Here is a 25,808-nt window from a genome sequence, read left to right as displayed (position 1 = left end):
AATAAATGAGACTTAGAAAATGAGCAAAAAAAGTATCAATCAAAGCCAGCATAGAAGCTGATGTACAAGACTAATCTTCATGACAAACATAAGACTGAACAACTTATTTTGGTCCACACATCTAATATTTCATTATAGGTACATCAGTTAAATACTGAATATCCTTGTACTTGTCAAGGTTTTTAGTTGAAAATTGAAGAAGTTATCATTGACTGGGAATGATAGGGGCCAGGAATTTATTCAAAGGGTAGCATATGTCTCAGACTCACCAGGATGATTGAAGAACCAAGTTCAAGGCCAGCCATGTATGGTGTGCATTGCAACACAGCAGCCCTGTTGAAGATCTGCAGCCAGGAGCAACATACAAAACATGCCACATCATTGGTCTGGGGAAGACACCATTGGCCCTTCCACCAAACACAGCATTGTATTACCAAGCACTGACTGCCACCATTATTACCGCAGTTTCTGATCTTCCTGTAGCACTGCAGCCAGAGAGTTCCCCAAGAGTCCTAAATTGCAGTAAAGGCTAGGAAAGTAAGGATTGGGCATTTTCAGTTTCTGTAATAGGAGGCATCTCAACGTCTCAACAAGATTCAGAATGGGAACAAGGGAGATTCCCCAAACATAAGAAGAAATGGGTCAGGTGATGGGTAACCATAAGGGAAAGATAAATACATACTACAGTCTCATATCCAAAGCTTATAGTGAACTGATTTTCAAGCATCAGACTTGAACATGAATTCACAAAACCAGAATGTGCAGTCATGCATATAATGACCTCCTGTGTTCGATCACTTCTAAATTCAAATTAAAGCAGGTAACAGAATACAGAAGATATTGAGGTTAAATACATCAATATCTAATTTGATCATTAAATGAAATGAAAATGCCTTAAGGAATTTTTAAAGACTGATTTCCTTGGTCAGATCACCAAATGGCGTGAAGAAATGCCTGGTTTAATCTCTCTGTCACATTGTCCCATTAGATTTAATTAAAGCCGTATCAACTACCTGCCAAAAAAATAAGTAATAACTTATTTGGGGCAACCAAATAACTAGAGTTTGGGGTAAATATTAGATGTTATTATAATAAAGGGAGAATAAAAATCCCAGACCTTAGATTATCAGAGTCTACCACTTAAAATAGCCATACAACTAGTATTTTGCCTTCTTCTGTATCAGGCAATGTGCTAAGCACTGGGAGTTTTTTTTGTTTGTTTTGTTTTTTAATGATTAATGAGGAATCCCTGAAAGAATTTATATTCTGCAGAGGAGTTAAGGAATAAAGACACGTAAATAAACTAATTATTTTAAAAATAATAGATAAATAAACTAATTATAATAAGTTGTAACAGGTGATTTAATAGATGTGCTATGGGTTGAATTGAGCCCACCCCCTCAAAATTTATATGTTGAAGCCCTAGCTCCCATTGCTTCCGAATGTGACCTGATTTGGAAATGGGATCATGCTGATGTAATTAGTTAAGATGAGATCAAACTGGAGTACGATGGGTCCCTAATTCAATATGACTGTTGTCCTGATAAAAAGAACACCATGTGAAAAGACAGACAAACACACAGGGAGAAAGCCACGTGAACACTGGAGTTATGCTACCCCAAGTCAAAGAACTATGGCCACTCGTGCTCCCGCAGTGTCCACGGCCACGCCTTTTTCTGAAACCGATTTTGCATGCACGTGCGGCGGAGCGCACTACGTGCAGTGACGTGAAGAAGCCCCGCCCCACCCAGCAGGCCACAGCCGTTTGGGAACCCGAGACTCTTAAAACGGCAGAGCAACTTTTTCCAGGAAAGATGACAGACCAGATGTGCACCTTTCTTTTCAAAAAGCCTGGGCGAAAAGGGGCTACAGGTCTCAGAAAGCGCCCGATCTGCCACCAAGAGTCCGGAGACGACAGCAGCAACAGTGACGAAGGCAGCGCTGTGGTTAGCCGGGAAAAGAAGCGGGCGACCCACAATCCGATGATACAGAAGACCCCTGGCATTGGTAAACAGAAGGCAGCTTATGGTGACCAGAGTAGCCAGGAGGAGAACGAGCCCGAGAGCCTCGGCGTGGTCTGTAAGTCCACTCGCTCAGGGAAACCCGTGGGGCCAGAGGATATGGGTGCGACTGCGGTCTACGAGCTAGACACAGAGAAGGAGCGTGACGCACAAGCCATCTTTGAGCGCAGCCAGAAGATCCAGGAGGAGCTGAGGCACAAGGAAGATGACAAGATCTATCGGGGAATCAATAATTATCAGAAGTACATGAAGCCCAAGGATACATCAATGGGCAATGCCTCCTCCAAGATGGTGCGGAAAGGCCCCATCCGAGCTCCCGAGCATCTGCGTGCCACCGTGAGCTGGGATTACCAGCCCGACATTTGTAAGGACTACAAGGAGACTGGCTTTTGCGGCTTTGGAGACAGCTGCAAATTCCTCCATGACCGTTCAGATTACAAACATGGCTGGCAGATCGAACGTGAGCTTGACGAGGGTCGCTATGATGCCCATAAGGATGAAAACTATGAAGTGGGAAGCGATGACGAGTAAATACCGTTCATCTGTCGCCAGACCTTCCAAAACCCAGTTGTCACCAAGTGCAGGCTGTAAGGCCAACTGGCCCGAGGCAGGGGAACGCAATCAGACTCACAGGTTGCATCAGGCCGAAACTTTCCGGACCACCCAGTTCCAGAAACTGACATGGAGACTTTCCGGATCACCCAGTTCCAGGAACTGACCTGGGGACTTTCCACCCGGCCCAGCCTTCCCGCCTTTCGAGGGGCGGGACTAACGGTCCCAAGACTGATACAACCAGCACCAGATATTGCCACGATACCCGAAGAGACCACCAAATAAGGAATATCCTGCGCCCTCCCGGAGTCACCACACCCCTTTCCCTTCTTCCCCTATAAATTCTGCCCAAACCCTCGCCCGGGCGCGACTTCTCTGGCCCCGTTCTCTCGGACCCGTGAACCTCGCCCGGGAGCGCTCCCTAATAAAGCTTGCTTAAGCTGTCCTCCGTCTTTGGTGCCGTTCCTTACATTTGGTGCCGAAACCCGGGAGGGGTACCAAGCCCCACGGGTTACCGCGCGGGCCGCTCCTCCCCTCCCCCAGGAGACAACCAGGGAACCTCTACTCATCCACCCGATCCGGCAGAAAACGGGGTAAGTCCCCCTCCCTTGTTCCCTCCGACCCTCAGAGTCCCTGCCCACCGGACTCCCTGTCCTTAATCGCGGCCGCGTCAGGGACTCCTCGTCCTCTCTCCGGGCCTCGGGCAACTGTGGAGGCGTCCCAATTGCCTGACTGCTCTCTGACCTGCCGTGAATTGGAGAGTGAGACCAGGGACAGACTGGGGGTCATGGGAACCTCACAATCGAAACCAGATCCTAAGACGCCCTTGGGGTGTCTCCTAGCCAATTTTACAGCCCTCGGCTTCTCCCAAGATCTCCGTTGCCGACGGCTTATTTTCTATTCCACTGTGGCCTGGCCACAATATCCTCTAGACAATCAATCCAAATGGCCTCCTGAAGGGACTTTCGATTTTAACATCCTCCGTGATCTAGATAATTACTGCCGCAGGACGGGCAAATGGTCCCCTATGTACAGGCCTTCTGGTATTTACACTCCCGCCCTTCCCTCTGCGTCGATTGTTCCGCTTCCCAGATCCTTCTTGCCAAACAGACATCTCCTACATCCAAGCCCCTAATTTCCTTTGACGATGACCCCTCTCCATTAGCCGACCCACCCGAATCTCTCGCCTCTCCCCCCTCCAGAGCTCCTCTCCAACCTCCATCCTACCCCGAAGCGGTCCCTCCTCCTCCCGAACCCCCTCCGGCCCCTCCAACTGCTCCCCCGCCTCCCTCAACGGTTTCTCCTCCCACACCCCTTGCTTCGCCAATTAGTGCACATACACGCTCTCAGGACTCCCAAGATCCAAACCTCCTCTGCCCTCTGAGGGAGGGAGCAGGAGCGGACGGATTAGTTAGAGTTCATGTTCCCTTTTCCCTCCAAGATCTCTCTCAAATAGAAAAGCGATTAGGCTCCTTTTCTGCCGACTTTTCCCGCTACATCAAAGAATTTCGCTACCTCTCTCAAGCTTACGATCTAACCTGGCACAATATCTTTGTGATCCTATCTTCTACTCTGACCCCTGACAAGAGGGAAAGAATTCAAACTGCTGCCCGAAACCATGCAGATCAGGTTCACCTCACCGACAACTCCATGCCTGTCGGAGCGACTGCTGTACCTGGCACCAATCCAGGCTGGACTTATCAGGATGGCCAAGATGGCCGTCGTAAACACGACCTCATGATCCAATGCCTCCTGGCTGGCATGCAGGCTGACGCTCATAAGGTAGTCAATTTTGAGAAACTAAAAGAGATAACCCAAGAACCTAACGAAAATCCAGCTATCTTTCTCAATCGCCTTACAGAGGCCTTAACTCTCTACACCCGGCTGGATCCCGACACCCAGGCAGGGGCAACGGTCCTAGCCACCCATTTTATTACCCAATCAGCCCTGGACATCCGAAAGAAATTAAAACGGGCAGAAGACAGCCCTCAGACCCCTATTCGAGATCTGGTAAAGATGGCCTTTAAAGTCTATAATGGCCGTGAGGATTTGGCAGAATCCAGCAGACAGGCTCGGATGCACCCAAAGGGGGCCCTCCAAACCCAAGCTCTTGTAGCCGCCCTAAGGCCGGCCATCTCCCATGGATCACAGCATCCACGGGGTCCGCAAAAGGCAACCCCGCCAGGGGCCTGCTTCAAATGCAGAAGAGAAGGCCACTGGGTTCGCCAATGTCCCAATCCCCGACCTCCTTCTAAGCCCTGTCCCAGCTGCGGGCTAACGGGCCACTGGAAGAGTGACTGCCCTACGACTGGCCCTCCCTCAGCGTCTCCACGCGGGGGGCAGGCTGACCCAATGGCATTACCACTCGAACTGCTGGGATTGGCTGATGACTGACGGCGCCCAGACTCGAAGACCCCCATCGCCCTCGCCGAGCCCAGGGTAACGCTACAGGTAGCGGGTAAGTCCATCTCATTTCTGGTGGACACAGGGGCTACCTATTTGGTCCTGCCTACCTATTCTGGGCCAGTTTCTCCTTCCCAGATCTCAGTCATGGGTACTGATGGCAAACCATCCTTCCCACTCCAGACTGGTCCACTCCCATATCATATCGAAGGACTCCCTTTTTTTTTTTTTTTTTTTTTTGGCTTTTAAATTGTTTATTTAGTTATAGGTCATGTTATGTCAAATCACTTTTGATAAAAAAAAATATGTGGGCTGTGCAATAAGTTTTTGGTTCTGCTATAATTTTCTTCTTGCATTCTAGACTTCACATAGTCTTAATTTGTTTTACCAATCACTGCTTTTCCTTTGGAATAAGCCAATGTGGATAAGGGAGACCAAAAGGGAATTAATAAGTGTTAAGATAGCTTGGTTTTAAGGTTTTGGTGCATATTTTCAAGACATTTTCACAGAACATATTGCTCTCAAGCTAGGGTTAAAGTGAAACTTTCCATTAGGATAATACAGAGGATAACATTCTCTCAGGAAGAAGTAAGAATTCTAACCTTTCCTCTACCAGGCATCTTCCCTCAGGCACTGAGGTTGTAGCCATCCAAATACATGGGGAGAGGCGAGGAGACTTCAAAAGTCACAAATACATTTCAACAGCTAATTTTTAGCAAGTGTGGCAATGAGATCTTTCCATTCTCCTCTCTTCTTTGTGATGTACGTAGGAGTGAGTAGCTGCAATAGTGATTCTGGCTGTTGCCTGAAGTAGTTCTGACACAAGGCCTCAGTGTTACATATCACGTACATCCCACAGTCATAGCTGTTTTGTTGAGCAGGGGCTTTCTCTTCCACAAAGGCCAATTTGTCTCCTTTTCTGCCTAAGAAAGCCTCTAGTTTCTCTGCTACCTGCTTTGCATGGACTGAGTTGCTCCTACTATGAGAATCATAATGAAAAAAGCTATTTTTATCTTGGAGATAAACCAACAAACTCCAATGGGTTCCCCCAGCTGCCTGGTTGGAATTATCATTGATGGCTAAAAATACAACTCTCTTGTGAGGGAGGTCCAAGGGTTCAAGGAACATGGCGATCTCTGCTGGGTTGCCAGTGCACTTGATGAACTGGGTGACTTCAGGGCTGATGAAGCAGACATGGTCAGAGCAGTCATGAAACTGACTGTTGGCAAAGTACTCAAAGGCAAACCCAATAATATGGTCATTGAGCCAGCTTGGAGGATCCAATAGTGAGACATCTGATTGCCGCAGTAGACTGTCCATGTAACTCAAGACTACTGGGTCCATCTTGTACTGACCAGGGCTGCTCAGAAATTCCAGAAGCTGCCTCAGACCTCACCAACCCAATCAGCCTTCAGGCGGCTCTCTATTGGCCGGAAAACACAAAGGACTCCCTTTTACTCATTCCTTCTTAGTCATACCATCCTGCCCAGTTCCCTTGCTAGGCCGAGATGTCCTTTTCCACTTAGGGGCCTCCCTCCAGCTGGTTAGACTTGACCCTAAGGTCCCCTCCTCCCAACTCCTGCTTCCTCTTCTCGGCCTGTCTCTAGAACCCTCCCCCTCCTATCCCCCTCTTCCAATCACACCGAACCCAATCAATCCCCACGTTTGGGATACTTCTAAGCCCATAATAGCAACACACCATTCCCCCGTCCTCATCCGCCTAAAGGACCCCTGCAAATTTCCATCAAGGCCCCAATTTCCCATCTTTGAGACTCACCTTAGGGGCCTACAACCTATTATCACCAGACTCCTAAACCAGGGACTCCTTATGCCCACTGATTCTCCCTGCAACACCCCCATCCTGCCTGTCCGCAAGGCCCCTGGGGATTATCTCCTGGTCCAGGACCTCTGACTAATCAATGAGGCCATAATTCCTCTCCACCCAGTAGTACCAAACCCATACACCTTGCTCTCCCATATCCCCCCATCCACAACCCACTTTACGGTTCTGGATCTCAAAGATGCCTTTTTCACTCTCCCCCTACATCCCGACTCCTATTTCCTCTTCGCCTTTACCTGGACGGATCCGGATACTCATACTTCCAGTCGGCTCACCTGGACAGTTCTTCCCCAGGGCTTCCGCGACAGTCCTCACCTCTTCCGTCAGGCGCTGGCACGGGACCTCACTTCCTGCTCCCTTACCCCCAGCACACTCCTTCAATATGTAGATGACCTCCTCCCTTATAGTCTCTCACCCTCTCAAGACAACATACGGCAGATCTCCTCAATTACCTTGGCTCTCGCGGTTATCGGGTCTCCCCAGCCAAGGCTCAGTTATCTGTATCTTCTGTAACCTACCTGGGGCTCCACCTTACCCCTACCACAAAAGGTCTAACAGCCAACCGCACCCGGATTATCCGTGAACTCCAGCCTCCGGAAACGGTGGAGCAAATTCTCTCCTTTTGGGGCCTTATAGGATTTTTCCGGCACTGGATCCCTAACTTTTCTCCCCTCGCTAAACCCTTATATCTAGCCGCTAAAGAAGCCCCTCAAGGCCCCCTCCCCTCCCCTTCCGCCGTTCGACAGGCCTCTCTCACCCTCCGTAACGCTCTGATATCTTCTCCCCTTTCTCTGCCCAACCCAAACCGACCTTTTCACCTTTTTGTGGATGAACGGGCCGGAATAGCCACTGGACTCCTTGCCCGGCCTATAGGGCCTTCCTACCGCCCTGTGGGTTACCTCTCCAAACAGCTAGACCCAACCATTCGGGGATGGCAACCATGCCTTCGGGCCCTAGCAGCGGGAGCCGAACTGACCAAACAAACACTCAAACTGACTCTGGCCCACCCACTAACCGTGTTTTCCTCCCACTGGCTGGTCGACCTTCTAGGACACAAGTCTCTCTCCCTCCTGGGCGCCTCCCGTATCCAGGAGTTCCACCTACTGTTCATTGAAAACCCTGCTATCTCCCTCGACCTCTCCCCCCGGCCTAAACCCGGCCTCCCTCTTGCCTATCTCCGATACCGGGACCTCCCCTTCCCACTCCTGCCCCCAAGTCGTAGAGTCCCTTAGCCCGCCGAGAGAGGGACTCTTTGACACCCCTCTTTTCAAACCCGGACCGCACCCTCTTCGTAGATGACAGCTCAATACTCGGTCCTGACGGACGCCGACGGGCAGCCTATGCGGTGGTAACTATCTCAACGATTATCGAGGCTAACAGCCTCCCAGAAGGGACAACCTCTCAAAGGGCTGAACTGATAGCACTCACACGGGCCCTCGACCTCTCTAAGGGCCAAAGGGCCATCTTTCTCCCTATGGTCGCAGGCACTTCCCTCGCCTCCTCTCTCGTTGCTGCGGGCATCGGGGTAGGAGCCCTAACACACAGTGTCTCAACATCCCGTGACCTAGAACAGAAACTGCAGCTAGCCATCAAGGCTTCTGCCGCCTCCATCACCTCCCTCCAGCGCCAGACCACCTCAGTAGCCCGAGTCGCTCTCCAGAATCGACGAGCCCTGGATCTCCTGACGCCGGCAAAGGAGGTACCTACCTCTTCCTACAGGAAGAATGCTGCTATTACATCAATGAAACAGGACTGGTCGAAGACAACGTAAAAGCCCTCCATCGCTTAAGAGAAGAACTCCAACGCAAACACCAACAGTCCACCTCCCCAATCCCCGATTGGTGGCGATCCACCCTCTACACCTGGCTAACACCAATCTTAGGCCCCTTAATTCTCATCTGTATCTTGCTCATGTTTGCTCCCTGTTTTCTTAGGTTCCTTCGCAGGCGCATGGAGGAAGTCTCTCAGGTGGCCACAAACCAAATGCTCCTCGGCCCTTACACCTTGCTTCCTACAGAACCCCCCACTGGTCTCCCTTAAGCCTCGGACCTCTGGTCGCCCGACTCCCCTTTCGACGCCCCCATTCAGCAAGAAGTAGCCAGGGATCAGAACGCCGCCCCATTACACCAAAGATGTCGGGATGTAAGGCCAACTGGCCCGAGGCAGGGGAACGCAATCAGACTCACAGGTTGCATCAGACCGAAACTTTCCGGACCACCCAGTTCCAGAAACTGACATGGAGACTTTCCGGATCACCCAGTTCCAGGAACTGACCTGGGGACTTTCCACCCGGCCCAGCCTTCCCGCCTTTCGAGGGGCGGGACTAACGGTCCCAAGACTGATACAACCAGCACCAGATATTGCCACGATACCCGAAGAGACCACCAAATAAGGAATATCCTGTGCCCTCCCGGAGTCACCACACCCCTTTCCCTTCTTCCCCTATAAATTCTGCCCAAACCCTCGCCCGGGCGCGACTTCTCTGGCCCCGTTCTCTCGGACCCGTGAACCTCGCCCGGGAGCGCTCCCTAATAAAGCTTGCTTAAGCTGTCCTCCGTCTTTGGTGCCGTTCCTTACACAGGCATTATTTCTGTGAGAGCTGTGCACTGCAGCATTTTTGCACCACCCCGTGCTATGCCTGTGACCAGCAGACCAATGGCATCTTCAATCCAGCAAAAGAATTGATTGCTAAACTAAAGAAGCATAGAGCTGCAGAAGAGGGTGGTGCTTCTGATTTCCCAGAAGACCCCGATGAGGGTCCAATTCCCATTACTTAATTTTCCCATTATTCTCAAATCAAATGTTGTTTTGTGGGGGGGGGAAGTCCTTCCCTAGTACCTTCAGAGAGGGCATGACCTTGTCAGCACCTTAATCTGTTTTCTAGCCTATAGAACTGTGAGATAATAAATTTCTATTGTTCTGGGCCACTCAGTTGTTGGTACTTTGTTATGACAGTCCTGAATCCACTGAAGTTGCAGCATAGAAAATCAATATACAAGAATCAGTCACATTTTTATACACTAACAATGAACTATCAGAAAGAGAAATTAAGCAAACAATCCCATTTGAAATATGATCAATAGAATAAAATACTTAGGAATAAATTCACACAAAATGGTGTAAGATCTGTACACTGAAAACAATAAGACATTAATAAAAGTAGTTGAAGATGACACAAATAAGTGGAAAGATACTCCATGCTCAAGGATCAGAAGAATTATTATTGTTAAAACCGCCATACCACCTAAAGTGATCCACAGATTCTATGCAATCCCTATCAAGTTTCCAATGGCATTTTTCACAGAATAGAATTAACAAATCTAAAATTTGTATGGAACCACAGAAGAACCCAAATAGGGAAAGCAATCTTAAGAAAGAAGAACAGGTAGAGCGGGGAAGACGGCGGAAGAGTAAAAGGCGGAGATCACCTTCCTCCCCACAGATACACCAGAAATAAATCTACAGGTGGAGCAACTCCTACAGAACACCTACTGAATGCTGGCAGAAGACCTCAGACCTCCCAAAGGCAAGAAACTCCCCACGTACCTGGGTAGGGCAAAAGAAAAAAAGAAAAAACAGAGACAAAAGAATAGGGACAGCACCGGCACCAGTGGGAGGGAGCTGTGAAGGAGGAAAGGTTTCCACACACTAGGAAGCCCCTTCACAGGCGGATACTGTGGGAGACAGAGGGGGGAGCTTCGAAGCCACGGAGGAGAGCAACAGGGGTGCGGAGGGCAAAGCGGAGAGATTCCCGCACAGAGGATCGGGGCCAGCCGGCACTCACCAGCCCGAGAGGCTCGTCTGCTCACCCGCCGGGGCGGGTGGGGCTGCGAGCTGAGGCTCGGACTTTGGTCGGAGCGCAGGGAGAGGACTGGGATTGGCTGCGTGAAAACAGCCTGCAGGGGTTAGTGCGCCACGGCTAGCCGGGAGGGAGTCCGGGAAAAGGTCTGGAGCTGCCGAAGAGGCAAGAGACTTTTTCTTCCCTCTTTGTTTCCCGGTGCGCGAGGAAAGGGGTTTAAGAGTGCTGCTTAAAGGAACTCCAGAGACGGGCGCGAGCCACCGCTAAAAACGCACACCCCAGAGACGGGCACGAGCCGCGGTTAAAAGCGCAGACCACAGAGACGGGCGGGAGACGCTAAGGCTGCTGCTGCCGCCACCAAGGGACCTGTGTGCGAGCACAGGTCACTATCCACACCCTTCTTCCGGGGAGCCTATGCAGCCCGCCACTGCCAGGGTCCTGGGATCCAGGGACAACTTCACCAGGAGAATGCACAGCGCGCCTCGGGCAGGTGCAACGTCACGCCGGCCTCTGCCGTCGCAGGCCCGCCCCGCACGCCGTGCCCCTCCCTCCCCCCGGCCTGAGTGCACCAGAGCCCCCGAATCAGCAGCTCCTTTAACCCCGTCCTGTCTGAGCAAAAAACAGACCCCCGCCAGCGACCTACACGCAGAGGCGGGGCCAAATCCAAAGCTGAGGCCCTGTGAGCTGTGAGGACAAAGAAGAGAAAAGGAAATCTCTCCCATCAGCCTCAGAAGCAGTGGATTAAAGCTCCACAATCAACTTGATGGACCCTGCATCTGTGGAGTACATGAATAGACAACAAATCGTCCCAAATTGAGGAGGTGGACTTTGAGAGCAAGATTTATGATTTTTTCCCCTTTACCTCTTTTTGTGAGGGTGTATGTGTATGCTTCTATGTTAAGATTTTGTCTGTATAGCTTTGCTTCCACCATTTGTCTGAAGGTTCTATCTGGCCCTTTTTTTTTTAACCCTAAATAATTATTTTTAAATTTAAAAACTTTATTATACTTTATTTTATTTTACTGTATATTCTTTCTTTCTTTTTTCCTTCCTTCCCTCCTTCCTTTCTTCCTGCCTGCCTCCCTCCCTCCTTTCTTTCCTTCTTTCCTTTTCTTCTTTCTTTCTTTCTTCCTTCCTTCCTCCCTTCCTTCCTTCCCTCCTTTCTTTCTTTCTTCCTACTTCTACTAATTCTTTCTCTCTACATTTTCTCCCTTTTATTCTGAGCCGTGTGGATAAAAGGCTCTTGGTGCTGCAGCCAGGAGTCACTGCTGTGCCTCTGAGGTGGGAAAGCCAACTTCAGGACACTGGTCAACAAGACACCTCCCAGATCCACGTAATATCAAACGACAAAAATCTCCCAGAGATCTCCATCTCAACACCAGCAACCAGCTTCACTCAACGACCAGCAAGCTACAGTGCTGGACAACCTATGCCAAACAACTAGCAAGACAGGAACACAACCCCACCCATTAGCAGAGAGGCTGCTTAAAATCATAATAAGGCCACAGACACCCCAAAACACACCACCAGACATGGACCTGCCCACTAGAGAGACAAGATCCAGCCTCATCCACCAGAACACAGGCACTAGTCCCCTCCACCAGGAAGCCTACACAACCCACTGAACCAACCTTAGCCACTGGGGACAGACACCAAAAACAACGGGAACTACGAACCTGCAGCCTGCAAAAAGGAGACCCCAAACACAGTAAGATAAGCAAAATGAGAAGACAGAAAAACACACAGCAGATGAAGGAGCAAGATAAAAACGCACCAGACCTAACAAATGAAGAGGAAATAGGCAGTCTACCTGAAAAAGAATTCAGAATAATGATAGTAAAGATGATCCAAAATCTTGGAAATAGAATGGACAAAATGCAAGAAACAGTTAACAAGGACCTAGAAGAAATAAAGATGAAACAGACAATGATGAACAACACAATAAATGAAATGAAAAATACTCTAGATGGGATCAATAGCAGAATAAATGAGGCAGAAGAACGGATAAGTGACCTGGAAGATAAAATAGTGGAAATAACTACTGCAGAGCAGAATAAAGAAAAAAGAATGAAAAGAACTGAGGACAGTCTCAGAGACCTCTGGGACAACATTAAACGCACCAACATTCGAATTATAGGGGTTCCAGAAGAAGAAGAGAAAAAGAAAGGGACTGAGAAAATATTTGAAGAGATTATAGTTGAAAACTTCCCTAATATGGGAAAGGAAATCGTTAATCAAGTCCAGGAAGCACAGAGAGTCCCATACAGGATAAATTCAAGGAGAAATACGCCAAGACACATATTAATCAAACTGTCAAAAACTAAATACAAAGAAAGCATATTAAAAGCAGCAAGGGAGGGCTTCCCTGGTGGCGCAGTGGTTGAGAGTCCGCCTGCCGATGCAGGGGACACGGGTTCATGCCCCGGTCTGGGAGGATCCCACGTGCCGCGGAGCAGCTGAGCCTGTGGGCCATGGCCACTGAGCCTGTGCGACTGGAGCCTGTGCTCCGCAGCAGGAGAGGCCACTAATTAATCAAACTGTCAAAAACTAAATACAAAGAAAGCATATTAAAAGCAGCAAGGGAAAAACAACAAATAACACACAAGGGAATCCCCATAAGGTTAACAGCTGATCTCTCAGCAGAAACTCTACAAGCCAGAAGGGAGTGGCAGGACATACTGAAAGTGATGAAGGAGAAAAACCTGCAACCAAGATTACTCTACCCAGCAAGGATCTCATTCAGATTTGATGGAGAAATTAAAACCTTTACAGACAAGCAAAAGCTGAGAGAGTTCAGCACCACCAAACCAGCTTTACAACAAATGCTAAAGGAACTTCTCTAGACAAAAACACAAGAGAAGGAAAAGTCCTATAATAACGAACCCAAAACAATTTAGAAAATGGGAATAGGAACATACATATCGATAATTACCTTAAATGTAAATGGACTAAATGCTCCCACCAAAAGACACAGATTGGCTGAATGGATACAAAAACAAGACCCATATATATGCTGTCTACAAGAGACCCACTTCCAAACCTAGGGACACATACAGACTGAAAGTAAGGGGATGGAAAAGATATTCCATGCAAATGGAAACCAAAAGAAAGATGGAGTAGCAATTCTCATATCAGACAAAATAGACTTTAAAATAAAGACTATTACAGGAGACAAAGAAGGACACTATGTAATGATCAAGGTATCAATCCAAGAAGAAGATATAAAAATTGTAAATATTTATGCACCCAACATAGGAGCACCTCAATACATAAGGCAAATACTAACAGCCATAAAAGGGGAAATCGACAGTAACACATTCATAGTAGGGGACTTTAACACCCTACTTTCACCAATGGACAGATCATCCAAAATGAAAATAAGGAAACACAAGCCTTAAATGATACATTAAACAAGATGGACTTAATTGATATTTATAGGACACTCCATCCAAAAACAACAGAATACACATTTTTCTCAAGTGCTCATGAAACATTCTCCAGGATAGATCATATCTTGGGTCACAAAGCAAGCCTTGGTAAATTTAAGAAAATTGAAATTGTATCAAGTATCTTTTCCGACAACAACGCCATGAGACTAGATATCAATTACAGGAAAAGATCTGTAAAAAATACAAACACATGGAGGCTAAACAATACACTACTTAATAATCAAGATATCACTGAACAAATCAAAGAGGAAATAAAAAATACCTAGAAACAAATGACAATGGAGACACAACGACCCAAAACCTATGGGATGCAGCAAAAGCACTTCTAAAAGGGAAGTTTATAGCAATACAAGCCCACCTTAAGAAGCAGGAAACATCTCGAATAAACAACCTAACCTTGCACCTAAAGCAATTAGAGAAAGAAGAACAAAACAAACCCAAAGTTAGCACAAGGAAAGAAATCATAAAAATCAGATCAGAAATAAATGAAAAATAAATGAAGGAAACAATAGTAAAGATCAATAAAATTAAAAGTTGGTTCTTTGAGAAGATAAACAAAATAGATAAACCATTAGCCAGACTCATCAAGAAAAAAAGGGAGAAGACTCAAATCAATAGAATTAGAAATGAAAAAGGAGAAGTAACAACTGACACTGCAGAAATAAAAAAGATCATGAGAGATTACTACAAGCAGCTCTATGCCAATAAAATGGACAACCTGGAAGAAATGGACAAATTCTTAGAAATGCACAAATTCTTAGAAATGCACAACCTGCCAAGACTGAATCAGGAAGAAATAGAAAATACAAACAGACCAATCACAAGCACTCACAATCACAATCACAATCACAATCACAAGCACAAGACCAATCACAAGCACAAGCACAAGTGATTAAAAATCTTCCAACAAACAAAAGCCCAGGACCAGATGGCTTCACAGGCGAATTCTGTCAAACATTTAGAGAAGAGTTAACACCTCTCCTTCTCAAACACTTCCAAAATGTAGCAGAGACCAAAACCAGACAAGGATGTCACAAAGAAAGAAAACTACAGGCCAATATCACTGATGAACATAGATGCAAAAATCCTCAACAAAATACTAGCAAACAGAATCCAACAGCACATTAAAAGGATCATACACCATGATCAAGTGGGGTTTATTCCAGGAATGCAAGGATTCTTCAATATACGCAAATCTATCAATGTGATAAACCATATTAACAAATTGAAGGAGAAAAACCATATGATCATCTCAATAGATGCAGAGAAAGCTTTTGACAAAATTCAACACCCATTTATGATAAAAACCCTGCAGAAAGTAGGTGTAGAGGGAACTTTCCTCAATATAATAAAGGCCGTATATGACAAGCCCACAGCCAACATCATCCTCAATGGCGAAAAACTGAAAGCATTTCCACTAAGGTCAGGAACAAGACAAGGTTGCCCACTCTCACCACTCTTATTCAACATAGTTTTGGAAGTTTTAGCCACAGCAATCAGAGAAGAAAAGGAAATAAAAGGAATCCAAATCGGAAAAGAAGAAGTAAAGCTGTCACTGTTTGCAGATGACATGATACTATACATAGAGAATCCTAAAGATGCTACCAGAAAACTACTAGAGCTAATCAATGAATTTGGTAAAGTAGCAGGATACAAAATTAATGCACAGAAATCTCTGGCATTCCTATATACTAATGATGAAAAATCTGAAAGTGAAATCAAGAAAACACTCCCATTTACCATTGCAACAAAAAGAATAAAATATCTAGGAATAAACCTACCTAAGGAGACAAAAGACCTGTATGCAGAAAATTATAAGACACTGATGAAAGAAATTAAAGATGATACAAACAGATGGAGAGATATACCATGTTCTTGGATTGGAAGAATCAACATTGTGAAAATGACTCTACTTCCCAAAGCAATCTATAGATTCAATGCAATCCCTATCAAACTACCACTGGCATTTTTCACAGAACTAGAACAAAAAATTTCACAATTTGTATGGAAACACAAAAGACCCCGAATAGCCAAAGCAATCTTGAGAACAAAAAATGGAGCTGGAGGAATCAGGCTGCCTGACTTCAGACTATACTACAAAGCTACAGTAATCAAGACAGTATGGTACTGGCACAAAAACAGAAAGATAGATCAATGGAATAGGATAGAAAGCCCAGAGATAAACCCACGCACATATGGACACCTTATCTTTGATAAAGGTGGCAGGAACGTACAGTGGAGAAAGGACAGCCTCTTCAATAAGTGGTGCTGGGAAAACTGGACAGGTACATGTAAAAGTATGAGATTAGATCACTCCCTAACACCATACACAAAAATAAGCTCAAAATGGATTAAAGACCTAAATGTAAGGCCAGAAACTATCAAACTCTTAGAGGAAAACATAGGCAGAACACTCTATGACATAAATCACAGCAAGATCCTTCTTGACCCATCTCCTAGAGTAATGGAGATAAAAACAAAAATAAACAAATGGGACCTAATGAAACTTCAAAGCTTTTGCACAGCAAAGGAAACCATAAACAAGACCAAAAGACAGCCCTCAGAATGGGAGAAAATATTTGCAAATGAATCAACTGACAAAGGATTAATCTCTAAAATTTACAGGCAGCTCATGCAGCTCAATAACAAAAAAATAAACAACCCAATCCAAAAATGGGCAGAAGACCTAAATAGACATTTCTCCAAAGAAGATATACAGACTGCCAACAAACACATGAAAGAATGCTCAACATCATTAATCATTAGAGAAATGCAAATCAAAACTACAATGAGATATCATCTCACACCAGTCAGAATGGCCATCATCAAAAAATCTAGAAACAATAAATGCTGGAGAGGGTGTGGAGAAAAGGGAACACTCTTGCACTGCTGGTGGGAATGTGAATTGGTTCAGCCACTATGGAGAACAGTATGGAGGTTCCTTAAAAAACTACAAATAGAACTACCATATGACCCAGCAATCCCACTACTGGGCATATACCCTGAGAAAACCAAAATTCAAAAAGAGTCATGTACCAAAATGTTCATTGCAATTCTATTTACAATAGCCTGGAGATGGAAACAACCTAAATGTCCATCATCGGATGAATGGATAAAGAAGATGTGGCACATATATACAATGGAATATTACTCAGCCATAAAAAAAACCGAAATTGAGCTATTTGTAATGAGGTGGATAGACCTAGAGTCTGTCATACAGAGTGACGTAAGTCAGAAAGAGAAAGACAAATACCGTATGCTAACATATATATATGGAATTTAAGAAAAAAACATGTCGTGAAGAACCTAGGGGTAAGACAGGAATAAAGACACAGACCTACTGGAGAACGGACTTGAGGATATGGGGAGGGGGAAGGGTGAGCTGTGATAGGGCGAGAGAGAGGCATGGACATATATACACTAACAAAGGTAAGGTAGATAACTAGTGGGAAGCAGCCGCATGGCACAGGGATATCAGCTCGGTGCTTTGTTACCGCCTGGAGGGGTGGGATAGGGAGGGTGCGAGGGAGGGAGATGCAAGAGGGAAGAGATATGGGAATATATGTATATGTATAACTGATTCACTTTGTTATAAAGCAGAAACTAACACACCATTGTAAATCAATTATACCCCAATAAAGATGTTAAAAAAAAAAAAAAAGAAAGAAGTACAAAGCTGGAAGCATTGCATGTCCTGATTTCAAACTATAGTTCAAAGCTATAGTAATCAAAACAGTATAGTACTGGCATAAGAACGGACACAAAAATCAATGGAACAGAATGGAGACCCCAGAAATAAACCCATGCATATATGGTAAATTATTTTACAACAAAAGAGCCAAGAATATACAATGAGAAATGATAGTCTTTGCAATAAGTGGTGTTGGAAGACTGAATAGCTACATGCAAAAGAATGAAATTGGACCTCTATCTTACCATACACAAAAATCGACTCAAAATGGATTAAAGACTTAAGCATTAAAGACCTGAAATCATAAAACTCCTAGAAGAAAATGGGGGAAATGTTTTGACATTAATTTTGATGATGATTTCTTAGATATGACACCAAAAGCACATGCAACAAAATCAGAAGTAAATAAGTGGACTACATCAAACTAAAAAGTTTCTTCACAGCAAAGGAATCAGCCAACAAAATAAAAAGATAACCTACTAAATGGGAGAAAATATATCTAAAAAGGGTTAATATCCAAAATGTATAAGGAACTCATACTACTCAATAGCAAAGAAAACAATTTGATTTAAAAATGGGTAAAGGAACTGAATAGATATGACAAACTACTGATCAACAGGTATATGAAAAAGTGCTCAGTACCACTAATCATCAGGAAAATACAAATCAAGACCACAATGAGACACCTCACACCTGTTGGAATAGCTATTATGAAAGACAAGAGATAACAAGTGTTGGGAGGGTGTGGAGAAAAGCGAAGTCTTGTACACTGTTAGTGGGAATGTAAATTGACACAGCCTTTATTACTATTATTACAAATAAAGAAGGCAGAAGGAAACTTTTGGAGGTGATGGACATGTTTATGGCATATATTGTGATGGTGGTTTTATGGATGTATATCTCCAAACTCATCAAGTTGTGTATATTAAATATGTAAAAATGTTTTACATCAATCATACTTCAATAAGGGGTTTAAAAAATATAATCTGAAGATATAACTCACTCCACCATCCTCAACAAATAAGCAGAAATTATACAATAATTACTAACATAGGACCACACAAAATGCAAAATGTAGACTTAGTGCAGCTTTAATAATTACAAATTAGGCGTTCTTGTTGAGAGACTACATTCTCAAACTAAATCAGGAAGGACATTTTTGTAATCTGGAAAATTTATAGCTAATGACATAGAGTTCCCAAAATACATTCTAAGTTAAAAAATGTCTAGCACAAATGTCTACATGGTTCATTCATTAATTCCACAAATATTTATTGAGAGAAGCTTTGTGTTAGGCATTGACCATGACAATAGATAAGGCTTTGCATAAAAATATTGCCAAGTAAGAAAGATATATTAGCTATACAATAAATGGAAACATTTATGCGTTTAGACTGCTAGGCAAGTACTTCATTTCTTTTACATTAAAGAGCTAGTTCATACCCAAATTAATCTATAAATCCAAATACAGTGCTAATCAAAATCATAACATAGTTTTTTACAGAACTTATATCAATTCTAAAATTCATATGCAAGACTAAAGGGTCAAGAATAATCATAATTATTCTGGGAGAAAGGATGGGAGACTTACTAGATCTTAGGATATATAAAGCCATAGTAATGAAGACAGTACTGTTTTGCTTCAAAGAGGAGCAATATACTAAGGAAACAAAAATATTAGAAACAGAGCTATACACATATGGAAATGTGATATAAGACAAAACTGGTATTTCAGATTCCTGGGAAAAGAACAGACATTCAATAAATTGCGTTGGAACCGTTGGCTTTCTATATAAATTAAATTATATCCCCTTATCACATCATATATGAATTTTTATAAGTTCCAGATGGATGAGAGACCTTAATGTAAAAAGCAAAGTTTTACAGCTATTAAGGAAAATACATGCTTCTATGACTTTATAGAAGTATTTCTTTGGTTATACATAAACTTGACCACATCAAAATTAAAACTTCTGTACAACCAAAGCCACAATAAACAAAATTAAAAGTCAACCCACAGTTTGGGTATAGATCTTTGTAGCATGTGTAACAAAGAGTTAATTATATGAAAGGATGATGTTAGGAAAACCAAGACTTGGCTGAGCAAAACAGATCCAAGAAACACACATTCAAGATCAGAAACCTCCAACTGTCTCTCCCTTCAGAGCTTGTAGAGAGATGCAGTTTCAACAAAACTGACACCACCTTTCCCCTAAACCTCTGATTTATATGTGGATGAAAGGAAGTTATAAGTTGTCTTTTATTTGTAAATAGAAGCTATTTTTCCTTCTTTCCCCTCTAACAGAAGGGAAGGAGGGGCTTCCTCTCCCCCAAACCAAGGGAACACTCAAGACAATGATTGGTAAAGTTTGACGATGGCTGCAAGAAGGTCATATTGATATTTTGCTTCTGGAAGGATGTTTACTTAGCCACTGAACTTGATGATCTTCCTTGCACTAGTGGAGTAGGAGAAGAGACGATTGGGAGTGAAGGCACGGTGGGAGCCCACAGGGCAGAAGAAGGAAGTTCAGGACTCCTGGATCCCAAACCTGCATTCCAGTTTCCTCAGATTTGGGGCTACAGTCTTGCCGGTGATGGTTACATCATAAAGCAAACAGGCACTCAGTTCAAAAAAATATTCTGTAAAGCTGTCAATTGAGGATCAGTGGAAGATATAGCCAATCATGAAAGGAACCCACAATGCCTTCAGAGGCTGCTTGAGAAGAGACCATCATCAGCTGAATCTGTGGGAACCATTATCTTGTCCTATGGAGTCCACAGACATCAATCTCAAACACCATTTAAGGCCAACCAAGGAAAGAACTAAGCCTCAACACTTTAGGTGCATGAAGCAGGGCAGAATCTGCTTCACATCACTCCTGCCTGTCCATCATCCCATGTGTGTTGAGATTACACGTGTCCCATACGCACCCACACATACTGTTCCAAACTCCTACCCCTGCAAGTCTCACCTATTTAGGAGGGAGCGCTAGAGGATTATTTATTTATTTTTTGGCTGCGTTGCTGCGCACTCTTTCTCTAGTTGCGGCAAGTGGGGACTACTTTTCATTGTGGTGGACGGGCTTCTCATTGCGTTGGCTTCTCTTGTGGAGCATGGGCTCTAGGTGCGTGGGCTTCAGTAGTTGTAGCATGCAGGCTCAGTAGTTGTGGTTCATGGGCTCTAGAGCGCAGGCTCAGTAGTTGTGGCACACGGACTTAGTTGTTCCATGACGTGGGATCTTCCAGGACCAGAGCTCGAACCCGTGTCCCCTGCATTGGCAGGCAGATTCTTAACCACTGTGCCACCAGGGAAGTTCCTAGAGAATTTTTTAATCGAATAAGAGACTTTGATTTTAAAACACTCAGGAATAAATTTTAGAAAATGTTAAGAGTCTGTTCTAATAATGGAATGCAGCTGAAAAGTAAGGCAGATGCTGAGATATTGTCCTAGTGGAAAACGAGGCTTCAACATAGTACAGTTGGTAGCAGTTGACAAAAAAAATAAAAGCATTTGAGTTTATACCTTGATGAGTCAAGTTTCCTCACAAAAACACTAGAAACATGTATCCATAGTATATAAAGAATACTTTCTAATTAATACAAGAAAAGAATGCCCACAAGAAAAATGGGTATTTTCATTATCTAAACTTAGTGGCTCAAAATTAGTCATCATTTCTTTGCTTTTGAGTCTGCGATTTTGGCAGGGCCCCAGTGGAAACAGCTTGTCTCTACTCCTTGTGACATTTGCCATGGCTGGAAAGTCAAAGGTGACTTCTTCATATGTCTGGCACTTCAGCTAGGATGGCTGGAACAGCAGGGAGACTAGAGGGACATCCCTCTCTCCTCATGGCGTCTCCACATAGCTAGATTGGACTTCCTCACAGCATGGCAGTCTCAGAGTAGTTGGATCTCTTACACAGTAGCTGGCTTCCTCCAAAAAGCAAAAATAGAGCTTGCCTTGCTTTCTTAGGCCCAGACTGGCACCATGTCAATTCTGCCACATTCTATTAGTCATCCAAGAGAAAGGTGCCCTCGTTGTCCCAAGACATAAAGATGTTCATCACAGCATTGTTTGCAATATTAAAATACTGGAAACAACCCAAATGCCTAATCAGTAATGTTTAGATGAATAAAATATGTTATATTCATATAGTGAAGCAGAAGAAAATTAATAAATGGGATCAATATGCATCAACAAGACTAGATCTAAAAACAATGTTGAGTGAGAAAAGATCGTTAAGAAATCATACTCTATGAAACAAATTATGTAATTTTTTAAAAAACACAAACTAGAACTACATATCTTTGCATATATATAGTGAAAGTATTAAATCATGGACTGTAAGGACACACACCAAAATCAAGATGGTAATTGCCTCCAGGAAAGAAGAGAAAAGCAGTGTTCTCAGAAAGGACAAAGTAGAATTCAACTTTATTTGTAATGTTTCAACCATTTTATTTTTTAAATCTGGTGGAAATATGATGACATTTTAACAATTTTGATGGCTTTTTACTATATTAGTCTGGAATATTCTGAAGCTTAAATCCCCTTCAAATTTTAAAAAACTTTGAGTTACCATGTATTAAAATTGCTAATCTAGGTGGTAGGTCCAAGATACTTAATTTGGATACTCCAGTCAAAAGCTATGAAGGGTCTGAGATTTTATTCTATTTATAAACTAACAATGTAGCCTGCCACAGTTTCACGTATGCTGACAGAACACATGAGATTCCTGGGTCAGAAATAAAAGACTTATTACTCACGATAATAAAAGTAGCCAGAGTATCAGCACTTGTGCCAGCTCCCAAAATCCTAGTTCCCATGAGACAATAAAAAGAAGGTTGTATTATAGGAGATTAACACTGACTTACGGAGCCCTAATTTTCTGTAATGAGCAGAAGACAGCTTGGCCCATGCTCTATATACTATCTCTATGTTCCAAGTCTGTAGGAAAATCTGTCCCTTGCTCCAGAAGGAGACATTAGAGCTATCTTCCAAGGCTGATTGCTATATAGTAAGTCCTCTACATGTGAACCTTCAAGTTGCAAACTTTCAAAGATGCGAACGTACATTCGATCAATGTCAGGCATGAGTGAAATTGCAGCTTGCCCTCTGTCTCTTATTGCTGATGATCCTTCAGCTCTACCATCTTCCACCTCCTCTCCCACCTCCAGTCAGTAACTCTTCTTGCCTGTTCACTTGATGCCAGCTCCTGTACACCAAATGTTGTATTGTACTACTGTGCTTTTCAATGTATTGTACTGTAAGATTTAAAATGTTTTCTTTATTTTTTGTGTTTGTTTTTTATGTATTATTTGTGTGAAAATATTATAAGCCTATTACAGTACAGTACTATATCGCAGATTGTGTAGTTGGGTACCTAGGTTAACCCTGTTGGACTTACAAACAAAGTGGACTTATGAACGCGTTCTCGGAAAGGAACTTGTTTGTATGTGGGGGACTTGCTGTACAAGCATCCTTGAAAAGATAGTCCAGGACAAAGGCAACCAATGCTTTTGCTCATAAAATTTTCAGAAATGCAAGTGACCTATGGAGAACTGTCTCCTAACAGGAAACTTTCGATATGTGAAGAGGTACCCCAGTGTAATAGCAGTACATAGGACTAATTATTATATGTGTTGATAAAAGTATGTACTTAAAGTTTTAAAATTTAATGTAGTACTTATTTTATTCTTACTATAAACCCCTATGTTGGGGGAGATCATTGAGAAGACGTGACTGCTGGTTGACTGGAGAGCTGGACCCAGGTAACTGGAAGCTCCTCCCACCCCCTCCCCTGTCCTTGCAATGTATGTTCTGCCCACTCTCTCTGCCTTGGGACAACAAGATGTTGTTGAGACCGCCTGGACCAGATGTGTGACTGAACCCAGTTAAGGCCTCTATATAAACTTTTAAGACGATGCCTGGCTGGTGCAGAGATCTACTTGTCTTGTGGACGCCCAAGACAAGCCTCCTAAGTAATTTCCCTTGCTTATTAAAACTTCCACCTATCAATCTGGAGCTGTCTGCCTCTTTTTTCAGTCTCTCCTTGCCCGCCATGTATGGGGGCCAGTTTGTGAACCAACTATCTACAAGCTAAAAACTAAAGATTATGAAAAAAGCTAACTTGTAACAACATAATAAAACAGCTTTGCACCTCAAGTGCAGTGTTTCTTAAAACATTAAGTGTCCTTTTAAAATTTTATGAGGAAAGAAAAAAAACAACTACATAAGACCAGAATATTTAAAGGTATTCTAAGCCATAAATATACTATACTATAAACAAGGTGCCATAGCAATAAAATGAGCTATAGATACGCTTCAGAATTAACTTCAGTACACATTATGATGCATAATAGCTGCTGGAATCTTTAAACAACTTATAATGCATGTTTTACTTCTTTATGTTAGTATGGAAAAATTCAAAATGCCGTACAAAGTTTTTTTTAAAGTCCTACATTGAAATTCCAAGAAGGCAACCTGAATTCTAACATAAGGATGATGATAATCGATAGTTATATGAAACTTTTCAGTCTATAAAACACATAAAACATTTTTTACATGCAAAATACTAAAATGCTAATTCCCAAATGACTTAGAAGCAAAAAATTTTTCAGACATATATTATTTCCCTATCTAACTACTAAGGGCTTTTTAGTACACAGTGGGTACTGGTTAAAATGTAATTATTATAGTACCCAAGTACTGGACAGGAGTTTGAGACAGTGTGAAAAACACAAGTTTTAAAGTCCAGCTTTGCCAGATTTGAATCCCAACTCTGCCACTTTATAGCTTTACAATGTTTAGCAAGTCACAATTTCCATAATCCTCAGTTTCCTCAACAGCAAAATGAAGAGATTAATATCTAAGTTATATTTCAAATGGCTAGCTCTATGTCTGGCACATAATGAGTCTCAATATCAGTTCTTTAAGTTCTAAAGTATTTCTACTTCATATTTAATAATACTAGTAAGTAGATTAAAAAGTACAGGTCAGTGTGGCTTTGAATTGCAATTTATTACATGCCAGTAATCTTACTCCATAATTATAAATCATCCAAAGAGGGGCATTGTCGATTGATTCTTATTAGGGGAAACATTTAAATGTTCTATTTCTTACTTAAGTTCCAGGAGAAACACTTACCTTCTTTAAGTTAAGCCATTCTATCAAACAGCCAACAAATAGAAAGAAAACATGCTGCATTAATTTTTCTATAAGTAATAAGACAAAAAACCAGGAAGAACTCCAGGCCAGAAGTCAGCACAGGTAAGTTAAAGTTCCACTTATTCTAATTAGTTGTGTGGTCTTAGGAAAAATATACTTTCTACTCTCTGAGCCCCAGTTTATCTGTCAAAGAGAGTTTCATTTATTCTAATACTTATGGATTTTTTGGTCAGACTTACGAGTTTATAAAAAATGAATCAGGGACTACCATGCCTGTGAATGACACTATTAGATTCCTTTCCTGCCACCACTGGCCCTTCTGCTCCACAGTCTTCCCAGATTTAAAAAAAAAGAAGGAAGAGAGGAAGAAAGGGAGAATGGAAGGAAGGAAGGAAGGAAGGGAAGAATGGTGGGAGAAAAGAAGGAAGAAAGGAAAGTGGGGGAGGCAGAAAAAAACATATTTTGTTCAGGCATCAATCCACCCAGCTCCAAAAGACAAATCATGATTTTTTCTGAGCAAATCATGACAATTCTCATCCCCTTTGCACAATATTCTCTTTTCTAGCCTCTCTTGAAACTAGGAGTGTCTACATCATCCAGTTCTGGTAAATAAGGCAAAAGAGATCATCAAGTGAGCTTCTATAAGAAATTTTCTTCATTTACAAGGAGACCTTTTCCCCACACACTCCCCTCCTTCCTGCTTGGAATGCTAGAGACACAGTACCTGGAACTGTAGCAGCCATATTGTGGCCATGAGGTCACAAACACAAGGATGATGAATCAATTCCACTCAGGATGATGGAAAAATCTTGGGTCCTTTATACTATCATTGAGCCACTGGATATTACTTCAAAACTTTTTACTAAATAAATAATATACATCATTATG

At 43.3% G+C, this 25,808-nt stretch overlaps 2 protein-coding genes across 2 annotated transcripts; one reads left to right on the top strand and one right to left on the bottom strand.

The window, feature by feature from the left end:
• Positions 1-1,610: 1,610 nt before the first annotated feature.
• LOC103080683 (RING finger protein 113A-like) lies at positions 1,611-9,593 on the top strand. The gene is given in 2 exon segments (XM_082931022.1): positions 1,611-2,605; positions 9,398-9,593. Coding segments are annotated over 2 exon segments (1,191 nt in total).
• LOC103070196 (sentrin-specific protease 8) lies at positions 5,682-6,350 on the bottom strand. Its single transcript, XM_007455817.1, has one exon. The coding sequence runs from the start codon at positions 6,318-6,320 to the stop codon at positions 5,682-5,684; it is 639 nt and encodes a 212-aa protein (XP_007455879.1). The 5' UTR covers positions 6,321-6,350.
• Positions 9,594-25,808: the final 16,215 nt, after the last annotated feature.

Source organism: Lipotes vexillifer, unplaced genomic scaffold (assembly GCF_000442215.2).
Source record: "Lipotes vexillifer unplaced genomic scaffold, Lipotes_vexillifer_v1.1 scaffold977, whole genome shotgun sequence".
NCBI lineage: Eukaryota > Metazoa > Chordata > Mammalia > Artiodactyla > Lipotidae > Lipotes > Lipotes vexillifer.
Note: the sequence above shows the minus strand (reverse complement) of the source record. Positions and strands in the feature narration are given on the sequence as shown.